The 13,084-nt window shown below is 48.1% G+C and overlaps 1 protein-coding gene across 1 annotated transcript in view; it reads left to right on the forward strand.

Annotated features, from left to right (window-relative positions):
- The window catches only part of LOC115943328 (LYR motif-containing protein 4), a 122,081-nt gene extending 119,177 nt beyond the window's left edge, over positions 1-2,904 (forward strand). The window contains exon 3 of the mRNA XM_081827533.1: positions 2,467-2,904. Within this exon, the coding sequence (XP_081683659.1) occupies positions 2,467-2,535 (69 nt within the window). The 3' untranslated portion in view covers positions 2,536-2,904. The remainder of the gene's footprint in view (positions 1-2,466) is intronic.
- The last annotated feature ends 10,180 nt before the right edge of the window (positions 2,905-13,084 follow it).

Below are 13,084 nucleotides of genomic sequence, written 5' to 3' on the forward strand. Positions count from 1 at the left end.
AACTTTTTGAGGAACCTCCATACTGTTTTCCAGAGTGGCTGCACCAGCTTGCATTTCCACCAACAGTATAGGAGGGTTCCCCTTTCTCCGCATCCCCGCCAACATCTGTCGTTTCCTGACTTGTTAATTTTAGCCATTCTGACTGGTGTGAGGTGGTATCTCATTGACGTTTTGATTTGGATTTCCCTGACTAGCCTTTCTTCTAAAAAACGTTGACAGTGGGCCCATTTGTCTGTTGAGGTTAGCATCTGAAAATCGTATAGCATCCGGCGTGGTGAACACTGCTTCTCAGTCTCCTCCCTGAAGAAGGGTGCATATGGCTCCCGCTCACCCCGCAGCTATTCTGGGTCATCCAGAAGGGAGGCCAGGACAAGCCTCTGTGCTCTACTCGTCATGACTCTCCCTCCATCCAGCTAATTTCACCCTCCAAAATGGTTTATGACTACGTTATGCAGAGTGTGGTCCACGGAACCCCAGGCCCACCCTTCCTGCTTGCATCTGAAGCCATATGTGTTCTTTATATTGACAAGGGGAAGGGAGACTAAAGACACTGACTTCTGTTGGGAACGGTGCAGAGCACTCATTCCCCACCATCGCCACCCCCTTTCTCTTTTATCAAATAAAGGAATTCACTTGCAGTGAAAATATCTACACGATCATCCTCATCCTCCTAAATCCCTACTCTGTACTTTGTCTTTCTTTTTCAATAATTCGGTGGCTCTGACCTCCTCCTTCACTTTCCCCTGGCACCGCGATGCTTGTGAGTTACTAGTGCTCGCGGGCCATCAGGACACCTCTGTGCAAGTGTGCGCCAGAAGACATAACCAGTGGCCTGGGAGAATGGGAATGTTCAGATGGCCTCTCGGGGTGTCATTGGTGAGAGAGCACCACTGTACCTTAGTAGTGTCAAAATCTCCCCCTTCCGCGGGCCATCATTTTAAAATAGAATATTAACCATAAAAGATGAGATCTTACCATTGGCAACAACATGGACGGACCTAGAGGGTGTTATGCTAAGCGAAATAAGTCAAACTGAGAAGGACAAATACCAAATGACTTCACTCATATGGGGAACTTCAAAAACAAAACAAATGAATAAACAAACAAAAAGCATAATGAGAGGTATAGATACAGAGAACAAACTGATGGTTGCCGGTCGCGGGAGGGGGTAGGCAGAATGGGGGAAGGAGAGTGGGAGATACAGGCTTCGAGTGGTGGAGTGAATAAGTCATGGGGATAAAAGGTACAGCACAGGGAATATAATGTTGTAATAGAGCACTGTATGGTGACAGCTACACTTGGGACGAGCATAGCATAATATGTAGAGAAGTTGAATAATTATGTCGTACACCTGCAACAGTGTAACATGATGTCTCGACTATATGCGAATAAAAAAAGTAAAATATATGGGGCACCTGGATGGCCCCGTGGGTTAAGTGTCCTGACTCTGGATTTTGGCTCAGGTAATGATCTTGAGTCCTGGGATCGAGCCCCACATCAGAATTCAAGCTCCCGCTTGCGTGCACTCTCTCTCTCAAATAAATAAATCTTTTTTAAAAATAAAATAGACTATTAAAGCAAGTTGGGAAAACCACAGGAGGGTCTTGATTCTGACCCCGGCTGCTTTGGGTAGCCACTACAGCCAGTGAGAGGCTCCCTCATTTACTGAAAGAGCAAAGACCCCAAACCACCCATAGGTGGTGACTGACTCCTCTGAAATCCTTTCTGCAGTGTACCTGGTTCTAAGAAAGTATCACTTAGGAAATGCTTCTGGAGAAACCTCGTGAAGACCCTTTGTTCCAAAGGAAGGACCAGTCACGCTGTGGCCCCGGGTTATGGCAGCAGCATCCACCTGGGACGGCGGGAACCACTAGCAGAAACAGTGTAAGAGGACACCTAGAAAGGAAAGGGCAGGAAAGACAAGAGGCAAGGGGTGAAAGAACCCAGACCACGGTCCTCGGCACAGCCTGGGACAGACAGGCAGCCGTATTCCTTGCAGTGCCCTTAATGCAACCCGTGTTCTAGCCCACCATAGGCAAGGCACATTTCTGCTTTATGCTGAAGCCTTTCCAAATGGGAGAGCCGGTTCTGAAGGAAGGGGGTCGTGTTCGGTGAGGAGCTGCTGTACACACGTCCGGATGGCTCTCTCTCTGGCCGCCAGCCGGGGAACCTGATGGGTGGTCTCAGCCGGCCCAGGACAGCCCGAGGAACCAAGGCCGCAGCTGCTGGTGCCATTTCAAAGGCCAGAAAGGAAGGAGTGTGGATCTCTAACTTGTTCTCACAGTGAGGGAAGCGGGAATTGGAGGGTGTGGAATTAGCAAAGGCCAACCCGGTGACTACACTTGCCCCATGATGCAGTTCCCCACCAGGAACAGCCCTGGGATGGCAGACGTTGGCATTTAAATGTTAGAAATGCTCTTTCTGACCTTTCACAGCTAATGGGCCTGTGTCTTTCTTTCCCTTCAGGTCCACATCGGCCAAATGTATTTGACTGACAAGATTATCATTGAGAATCAAGAGAAGCCTAGGACCTAGGGGGCCGGGACCAGCCACCACCAACAGCCGTGGACCAGCTTCAGCATCCATTCTGCGCTTGGGGTGGGGGCTCCCCCCAGACCACAAGTGGCCTCTTCCATCAGCTTAGCATAGCCTCTTGCTTGGCCTGCCCTGTAGGAGCTGATAAACTGAGTCTGGTTTCCATTCTTCTGCAGCCTTAGTGGAAAAGGGTGGCTGGCTCTCCTTGATTCAAGTGTCCGAGTGAAGAGCTGGAGCTGGCTCAGAATAATGCTGTGTATTATTGCGTCTCCTCTCGACCCCACTCCTCTTTTGTATCTCACCACCACTTGTATAGAGCTCCTCCACCCTCTGTCTCTTCGTTGACAATAAACAGAATTGTCTCCCGAAGCCTTCCTACGCCAGATACGCTCCTGACTATGAATGCACTTTCGTTTCCTGCTGAGGCAGGGCCTGCAGAGGGCGGTGGAGACCCAGAGGGAGGGTCCAGACCCGAGCTGAGCCCTCCCTTTGTGGAGACAAGTCTAGGCACCCAAGATTTGGAGGGCAGCATGGAGTAGGGCAAGGCCAAAGGGGTAGAAGGTGCATCCCACAATTTATAGCTGGGCCCAGTGCAACCACAGAGGGGCTCACCCCTGGCTCCCCACCTGGAGACAGGAGACTGGTGGCCCTGCTACTCCGAGTGTGGTCTGAGGATGGGCACCAGCAGCCCCGCCTGGGAGCTGGTTGGAAATGCAGAATCTCAGGCCGCAGCCCAAATGCTTTGAATCCGAATGTTGAGTCTAACACATCCAGGTGCCCCCAGCCCACGCTGAGGTTGGGAAAGGGCCACTCGGCTCTGCTTCCCAAAGCTGGCTTCCCTGAGCTCCCTTCACAGTGCCATGAGCATCTGCAGAATTGGAGAGTTTTTTTAAGAAGAATTTCTCGGCGCTTCCCTCCCCTCGGATTCTGACTTAGTAAGTGAGAGGTGAGGCATGATCATTTATATCTACATTTTTAAAGGTCCCCTGGTGTTTTTACGTCTAGTCAGTTCAGGAAACTCTGCTTTTTGAAGATGTTGCAGGTAATAAAGACATTTGTGTTCATTTAGCCTTGGAAACACATCAGCTAAAAACATAATAAGAAGGTATTAAATAACTTACTTGATTTCTGGGGATTTTATGGGGGACCCAGATACTATCTGAGTGACTTGTTTACCTTTGTAAAAGGCACTAAGTGAATTCATGACTTAAGGTGTTGAGGTTTGGAACAGGCTCATATGAATATTTCCAGATTCTAAAATGACAGTGTCACTGAACCTGCCACTGACCCACGGCCCCTGTCATTCTAATTCTTATAGTCATGTGAGTCAAGTCTGGGTCCTCATCCTCTCCCATGTGAAAAGATCACATGTGCCCTCCTCACCCCCAGATGGTGGATTTTGCTGTGCATTCAGAATAAATTACGAGTGTACTCCTGGTTGGCAGTACAACTTAGGATTTCAGAAGGCTTTTGCCCGTGGATACTCTTGTACACCTGCACCTTGGTAGGTCTTGGACCTGACCCCCACCCCGCAAACAATGTTAGCGCTACAGTGCGGAGTAGACAGTGAGTATAGGTGAAGTGGGAAATGTGCTCTCTCTCTTCGGCTGACTGTCATGGGACAGAGTAACCCAACCTGGGATGTGCGGCTCTCGGTCACTTTTTCCACTCTGTGTCAGTAGGAAATGGTCCAAGGACTAGCTAATGAATGTCACCTCTGATTTACACTTAATGAATTAAAGCAGCTGCTACTTGGAAACCTAAGTCCAGGGTTGAACCTCTCCCCTTGAAGTGTCAAGTTACTAGCAGGGTATCCGTTCCAGAGGAGACTTCCCCCCCCCTCCCAGATTTGAGTCACAGAGGCAGTGAACCAAGCAAACTTAGCTCGTTTTGCAGGACATAACAGCAGGTCACTTTTATGTTAATTAAAGCCCATGGGGACGTCTGGGTGGCTCAGTTGGTTGGGCGGCTGCCTTCAGCTCAGGTCATGATCCTGGAGTCCTAGGATCAAGTCCCACATCGGGCTCCCTGCTCAGCAGGGAGCCTGCTTCTCCCTCTCACCCTCCCCCCTCTCGTGCTCTCTCTCTCATTCTCTCTTTCTCTCTCTCTCTCAAATAAATAAATAAAATCTTTAAAAAGATAAATAAATAAATAAAGCCCATGAATGGGTTTGAACAGGCCCAAAGCCTTAAACAGCTTAATTTTTGTGACTCGGATAAGAATAACTATGAATTAGGAATATATAGAAAGACATGAAAAAATCCTGCCCCATAAAATCCACAGTCTAGAACCTGTCTTACAGGTACAGGTGAGGCAGGCAGAGCCTTGCACTGGGCACTCCTCAACTCAGAGGACCCAAGGTGGACTCCAGAGCTTTGAATAAAGTGACATGCCCGTGGGAGTGTCTGTTTCTATAGTTAAGAGTTCCCCGTGCTCGACTGGAGCCCCACATCACACTCAGCCTTGCGGACCTCTCTAGTGTGCTCGGCTGTTCTGAAGGAGGGATTCGGGCTGGAGTCTGGAGACCACTTTGCGGTGTCAGCATTTAGCAAGTGAGAAATGCCAATACGAGTTAACCTCTGAGACAAAACCATTGGCCAAGCACAGCTATTCTCTAGACCTCCGGAGATGACACTTGGTTGGTCTGGCTATCATGCTTTGATACCCGGGAAGCCTTTCTTGAGCACAGGCATGGCTATGTTGTTCTGATGGCTGTTGTTCTCTGGACTCTGGAGCTGAAAGATGATCGTGGATCTGACGTAGCTAGCCCCACATCTACTCTGCCCTGCCACCAACAGCAGTTACTTTAAACTCCCTTCATCCATAGCTTCATCCAACATCTCCAGCGCCTGAATACAACCAACAGCGCCACCCGGCATTCAGGAGCGAAGGGGACAGGCTAGGGGGACATCTGCAGAGATGACAATATGGCGGAGCTGCCAGGCATTAGAGTCCACCTGATCCAACCCCCACATTGGCAGGTGTGAAAACCAAGATCCTGAGCATCCCGGGTCATCTGCAGACCTTTCCCTGCCACCCCTTTTGCTGGTCTTTTCGTTCATTCAGCGCTGACTGCGAGCCAGCTGGTGCCAGGCGCAAGGGAGAGACCAGTGAACAAGGCAGCCCCTGCCTTCACAGAGCTTGCAGTCCAGCAGGGGAACTGGATGAGAAAGGACACGTCTGAGGAGTGTTACAAAGGCTGAAATAAAGGTCTTCTAGGAGCTAGCTGATGGGGGGTATCTGGAAAGCCCTCCCTGAGAGAAGGGTGATTTAAATTGAAGATTAAATGAGGAGTTGGCTGGACAAAGGGTAGGGAGAGGAGCTCTCTAGGCAGGAGGAACAGCATATGCAAAGACCTGAATGGGGGGGTGCGGGGGTAGGAGGAGAGCACCGTGCAAGGAACTACCTACAGGCAGCCCAGGATGGCTGGCAAGCAAGGATGAGTCAAAAGGCAGGGAACACACTGCAGAAGGCCCAGGGAGCCTTGGCCTGTGGCTGTAAGAAGCTATTGAAGTTTTTCAGCAGGATGAAGTTTGTATAGGGGGAATCAATTGGGAGAGATGCAGAGAGACCACCTTTTATGGGCGGTGGGGGGAGGGTTAGATTGGACACTAATCCAGGTAGGAGATGGTAGTGACTTCACCTAGGACGGTGACGGTTGCAAGGTAGAGTCAACATCACCCTGAGAAGAGCTTGCTTTGACGCAGCTGCTCTCCCAAGGCGAGTGAGAGACACGTGGAGCAGAGGCGCCCAGCTGAGCCTCCCAGCCAAGTCTCGCTGAGGTCAGTCCACTGCAGCCAAGCCCTGATACGGAACAAATTACTGTTTAAGGCACTAAGTTTGTGGGTGGCTATGGAGCAATGACAAGCTCATACAGAGAGCTCATATGATAATATGTCTCTTTTTCAGGGCCACCTAGCAAACCAAAGAGTAGGTAGGCAAACTTGGTAAAACTGGGGGGCTCCTGTGTGGAGCCCATTCCACAAGCACCCACAGAGTACAGTTGTCAAATGTCTTACAGACGAAAGGGCTTGCCAACCACTGGGCCCCATTAGTGTGTGCCTAGCACAAAAGAGGACCAAGAAAAGAAGGAAAAGGGAGTCAACAGGACTTGATCATTGATTGGATGTGAAGTGCAGAGAGGGTGTCACGGGAGTCCAGGAGGGGTCTCAGGTTTGGGGCCTGGGTGACTTAGCAGAGGTTGGGCCACCAGCTAAGACAAGACAGCAGTGGGCACTGTCTGAAGCTTTGTCCACCTGCCAGGTTCAAATAACCTCAAGTTCAAACAGGAAGACTAGCATCTACAAATGTATCTCTTACTTCCAAAGGTTGAAAATATTATTTCCGGTTTTTCCAAACAAAGAAAAAAATCCACTGGAAGAAAATTTAAAAGACCCTTAAAAGAGATTTTACCCATAGCTCTCTGTACAACAAATATACTCCTTCTACAGATAAAGCCTACAGATATGTATTCTCTCTGGGGACAGGAGGAGTAGGGGGAAAGTTTTCTATATTTTGTAAAAAGCGTAAGATTTTTAAAAAGGCAAAGGAAGGTTGGTCTACATATTCTAAGAGTATGGTTCTAAGAACGCAACTAAAATGCACAGTAAAGGGGCGCCTGGGTGGCTCAGTAGTTAAACGTCTGCCTTCAGCTCAGGTCATGATCCCGGGGTCCTGGGATCGAGTCCCGCATCGGGCTCCCCGCTCGGCAGGAAGCCTGCTTCTCCCTCTTCCACTCCCCCTGCTTGTGTTCCCTCGCTGTGTCTCTCTCTCTGTCCAATAAATAAATAAAATCTTTACAAAAAATAAAAAATAAAAAAAATGCACAGTAAAATATCAACAAGTATACAGAAAATGCACCAATATGTTTTATAACAGAATGAGCTGCTTAGGTTTGTTCGGTCGCTTTCCAGACTGAAGGATATCACAGGTACTGAGGCCAGGCTACAAATATAGCTGCAGCGGAAGAAATGATAAGCACTCAAAACACAGAAGGAGAAAGCATTTCCTGCGCCAAGAATGATGTTCTCTGAGTTGGGAACTCTTCTCCTGGACCTCCCCACAATCACGAACAGGAAGTTCTTTTCCTTGGTAAATATGGCCAGAACCCAGATGACCAATTCTTTTTTTTCTTTTTTTTTTTTTTTTAAGAGAGAGAGAGTGGGAGGTGGGGTAGAGGGGGAAGGAGAGAGAGAATCCCAAGCTGACTTCATGCTGAGCGCGGAGCCAGACCTGGGCCTCAATCTCAGGACCCTGAGATCATGACCTGAGCCAAAGACCAAGAGTCTGTCACTCAACCGAGTGCGCCACCTAGGAGCCCCTAGATGACCCATTCTTGACTAAAGACAATCATATGAACCGAAGAACATTTTAATAGTTCACCGCGTTAAACTCTGCTGGTGGCTTCATGACTGCAACCCAGTGGGTGATTCAGAAGCCACGAGAAGCGGCCACGTTTTCTAGATCTTTGGAACAGACATCTGGTGAGGTCACGCCAGTGAGGGTGGGGAAGCTCATGCAGATGTTCATTATTATGAACAAAAGAAACCATCCACAGAAACTTGTGCTTCGCACATCCCGGGTTGGCACATGCCTCATCGCTAATCTAGTATTGGCCAGTTGTTACAGAACGATCTGGAAGAAAGCTGGAACTTGGTAGGGAAAGCAATGATTTGTGTATGATCCAGCAGGCTTTTCCTGTGACCGCTTGCCCATCCCCTCTATGGACAGCAGCTCCCCTCGCCTCTGAGAACAAATAAGATCTTTACTTTTCAATCTTTCTGCAGCCCTTATCAGTACCTCAGGGAGCCATTCGTGAAAATTGCTTCTCATGTTGAGATCCATGTGAGAAATAAGATAGATAATCTTGCTTTTGCTCCAGGGCCAAGTTTTTTTTTGTTGTTTGTTTTTTTGTTTTGTTTTGTTTTTAAAGATTTTATTTATTCATTTGAGAGAGAGAGAGAGAGACAGAGAGAGCACAAGCAGGGGAGCAGCAGAGGGAGAGGGAGAAGCAGGCTCCCCGCGGAGCAGGGAGCCCGATGCAGGGCTCGATCCCAAGACCTGGAGATCATGACCTGAGCCGAAGGCAGACGCTTAACCATCTGAGCCACCCAGGCGCCCTCCAGGGCCAACTTTTAAGTGCAAAGAAGAACTGGCAGAAATGAATCTGACTATGATCTTGACCTAAGGGGACCACTGACACCACAATGGTAACAGCAAACACAGTCTGTGTCTTGCCATCTTGAAATGGGACCACTCACAAATGTTGACACCAAGAAAGCTGCAGGTGCACTTGTTGGGGTCTTTCCGAACCGGATGGCCGCAGACTCGGCATGCCTGTGCTGACCAGTGTGGCCGTGTCCATCACGCAATGTTTGGGCTGCCCCTCCCAGAGAAGCTGGACTTCTGGGGATCAGCAGGCTTAGCAGGAAAACAACTTCTTTTTTTTTTTTTTTTAAAGATTTTATTTATTTATTTTGACAGAGAGAGAGAGAGACAGCGAGAGAGGGAACACAAGCAGGGGGGAATGGAAGAGGCAGAAGCAGGCTTCACGCCAAGCAGAGAGCCCGATGCGGGGCTCGATCCCAGGACCCTGGGATCATGACCTGAGCCGAAGGCAGACGCTTAACGACTGAGCCACCCAGGCGCCCCAGGAAAACAGCTTCTTAAAGATGATCTCTTCCTACTGCTGTGATACGTGTTCTTAGAACGTTCGATGGATGGTACTAAACCCTTTTTTTTTCATTAGCCCCAAAGTTACTTTATTTTCTTTGTTTGAGAGTATCACTTAAGTGGCTGTCACTTAATTTCTAAAACATTTCGATAAAACTTCTCATCAGGGGGCAGTTGAGTGGCTCAGTTGGTTCAGTGTCTGACTCCTTATTTCGGCTCAGGTCATGATCTCAGCGTCCTGGGATGGAGCCCCAAGTCAGATTCCCTGCTCAGCGGGGAGTCTGCTTCTCCCACTCCCTCTGCTGCTCCCCTTCCCTTGTGTTCTGTCTCTCAAATAAATAAATAAAATCTTTAAGAAAAAAAAACCCAATCAGTTACTAAATGAATTCATGTGTCTTCATCTGTCTTGAATACAGAGACAGTTTAATAACAATGTAATTGGTTCTGGGTTTTTAAAGGAATATTTCACTTAGGTGCAGAGAGGTGATGTACACAGCACATACACGATACAGGATCAAGGGCTGCAACATTAATGTCAAGTATCTATCTCATCAGGATTTGCCATAGTTACTCTTCCACTCATGCTTCAAACATGTAACATATTTAAGATGACTAAGTGGCCACATTTTAGCATGTATTTTCACTTTAAAAGCACTGAGTCTTTGTGGGACTTGGTAAACAGAAGCTTGTTCAAAGGGGGGAAAGGATGTATCAGTAACTCAGACTGCAAAAAAAGAAAACATTTCTTTTACTAAAAAAAACAAAATTGGAAGTCAGGACTATGGAGCAATGAGAGGAATGAGGATGGTAGAAACTAACTAGCCACTGAGGCCAGACGCCCGAGTCCTGGGGCTGCCACCTGGACAAGGGGTTCTAATTCCGGCTAGGCCATTGGACTTTGTGACATTGCCTAAGTCCTGCATCCGGGGCCTTTGCTTCTTCCAGGCAATGTGGGATAGTCAGATCCCAGGACCCCTACCAACCTGTCTAGCTGTAAAAGCTTGTAATTCCAGTGAAATCAAAAGGAAAGAACCCATTCTGGAGACCCTTTGAATGTCTGTTTTTGGGATAATTAGCAGGAAATCTTCAGGACCCGTCCCCTGAGTAGTACGGGGGTTCGGTGCTATTTGGGTGAGCCATTGTGTTCAGCCCAGCCCATGGTCCATGAGAATGTGGATTTAGGGTTAAACTGGGCACTGCAGCCAGCTGGGCTCTCTGCAAAGGTACAAGGAAGTCCCAGAGGCAGACCTTGGCCCCTCAGAATCCTCCCCAGCCTCCAGGCCAGTGTCTAACCGAAGAAGTGGGTTTCCAATTTTTTTCTGAACTAAAAACTTTTTCTTGGGGGCGCCTGGCTGGCTCAGTCAGAGCATTCGACTCTTGATCTCCGGCTTTTGAGTTCGAGCCCCACATTGGGTGTGGAGCCTACTTTTAAAAAATAAAAATAAATATAAGTTAAAAAATGAAAACTTTTTCTCCCTGGTTTCTACTGGCTGCTGAGATTCCTAAAGCAATGTTTGGAGCCTGCTAAAAACGAAAGGGGACATCCATCTCTCGCTTACTCTTAATGCACCAGCAATAACTTTCGCTTTGCATGTTTTCCCACCAGTCATGTGGTTAAAAAAGAACGTTCTGAACGTACTCAAGGAAGAGTGAGCACTTTGGGGTAGAGGAAGGTTGTGGGCCGCCATGAGCCAGGGGTTCCTGCCCCCAAGAATTATTTGGGGACCGCAACTAAACACATGTAGAACAACGAGGAAATGACCAAAGGCTAGCCTGGCTGTGAGAGCAAGAGAACAGCGTGGACCGGAGAGAGCTCGAGAGATCCTGGGGCATGAATAAGCCTCAGAGTGGGAGTGCAGTGTTGGGACTGGGAAGCTGGGGAGCATTCCCATGGGCAAGGCAGATATACCGAGGGCACAATGGAGAAGAGAGCAAATCCTGGCTCCTGGCTCTTGGGGGTTTGGGATTGACAAGGACAGGTCCACAAGGTGGCTCCAGGCTGCAGACATCCCAGACAGTCCTTCATTCTTTTCATCTTCCAGCTCTGTCTCTTCCTGGCAGTGAGATCCCAGGTAAGCAGCTTCTCGAAACTTCTGTGTCCCCATCTCTGAAATAGATCTAACTGCCTACCTACCTTACAGGTTTGCTGTGAAGATTGCAAATGCATAATATACATAAAGTTCTTCTACCATATTTGATATAGAATGAGCAAGCAAACTTCAGGTGTTTTATCATTCGCTTAGAGACTGTATCAGATGCCTCAGGAGATGTAGAAATGGACCAGATGTGGATTCTTCCCTTAATATACTTAATGACAGCACATTTTGCACCATACTTAAGACATGTAAGTACCTTTGCAAAGTCTAAGGTGATAAGTTACCTAGGCGGGCCCTACTTTTAGGGCCAGAAGCAGGAAGGGAGGTAAGATCAAAAGGAGAAATTACTTCTGCCTGAGCTATAAATTCTAGGCTAAGGAGTCTGAGATTTATTTGGTGGGGAAGGGAGCCGTTAAGAAGAGAATGGCGGTACACAGCAGATTAACTGCATAGTGACATACAGAATGTCCCTGAGGGGAGGCAGCCAGGAAATTGTTGTAGTAACTTAGATGCACGGAGTCTAAGGCCTGGCTGGGGTTAGTGGTGTGGATTGGATAGAGAGGAAATAATGAGTCCAAAAGGTATTTCCAAATGTCAGATTTGAGGAGAGATTGGATACATAAAATAAAGAATGGGAGTGAAGCAAAGATAACTTGAATGCTGTGTCCTGAAAGACTGGCCGGGTGGGTTGCCTCTCCCCGAAATAAGATGCAGGGCAATGACACATCTCCCTTAAGGCAAACTCGTCCACACACATACACCTCACTGCACTGCTGTATGTCTACAGTTCACATTACTGTGGGTTGTATTTGCAGTAGAGACACTTTGGGGTATCCGCCCATCTCCTGAGACCCCAACAGGAGTCAGGAGCTCTTGACAACCATTTTGCATCATAATCCAACCCCACTTCCAGCCACAGCTAATGGAACGGGGTTGCATACCCTAGTTGACCCAAAGGGGGCCAAATTTTTTCTCCTAGAAACTCAGAATTAGGAGTGAGATTCTATTTTTATCTGGGCTATTTGCTGGACCTCAAGAGGCACAGAGTTGGGAGGTACACCAGCCACCTTCCATCTATTGCGTAGACAGAGAAGAGGAAATCTCTAGTCTGTAGGGAGAGATGAATGCAGCAGAATGGAGCGAGATGAGGCAGACAGAGTCCCTCCTGACTCTGGAAGCTCCAGGCCCTGCAGAGGCCCGGCTGCCTTCGGATGCCACGTGATAGGCCGATATCCATCAAACCAACTCCCCTGTTCGCTCAAGCTGGCTTGAGTTTCTGTAACTTGCAGTTTGGAACATTGACTCATGCTGTTTATTGAACTATGGGGCCATGTTGAAGACTACAAGAAGTTCACATTTTTCAGTAAGTTCTGAAATGGAAATGGAGAGGGGGACCTAGTCCCCAGAAGAAGTAGGTAACTGAAACTTTGATGACAGGAAGTAGGAAGAAGAGGGAGATTGACCTTTTGTCCTGATAAGAGGTCTAGATGTCTAGGGCTGCACCCTCCTGAGACATCTAGGAGGAAGGAAGGAACCCAAGCAAACTCTCCTTTCCTTCTTACGGATGAACTTCAGATACGTTGTCTTTCTGTGTTTGTGTCTGTGTGTATTGAACTATGGGGCCATGTTGAAGACTACAAGAAGTTCACATTTTTCAGTAGGTAAGTTCTGAACTGGAAAATGGAAAGGGGGACCTAGTCCCTGTGCCAGTCCCCCAGAAGAAGTAGGTAACTGAAACTTTGATGACAGGAGGTAGGAAGCAGAGGGAGATCGACCTCTTG

The sequence above is a fragment of the Leptonychotes weddellii genome, chromosome 8 (assembly GCF_054177405.1).
Source record: "Leptonychotes weddellii isolate Sample4059 chromosome 8, ASM5417740v2, whole genome shotgun sequence".
NCBI classification, from domain to species: domain Eukaryota; kingdom Metazoa; phylum Chordata; class Mammalia; order Carnivora; family Phocidae; genus Leptonychotes; species Leptonychotes weddellii.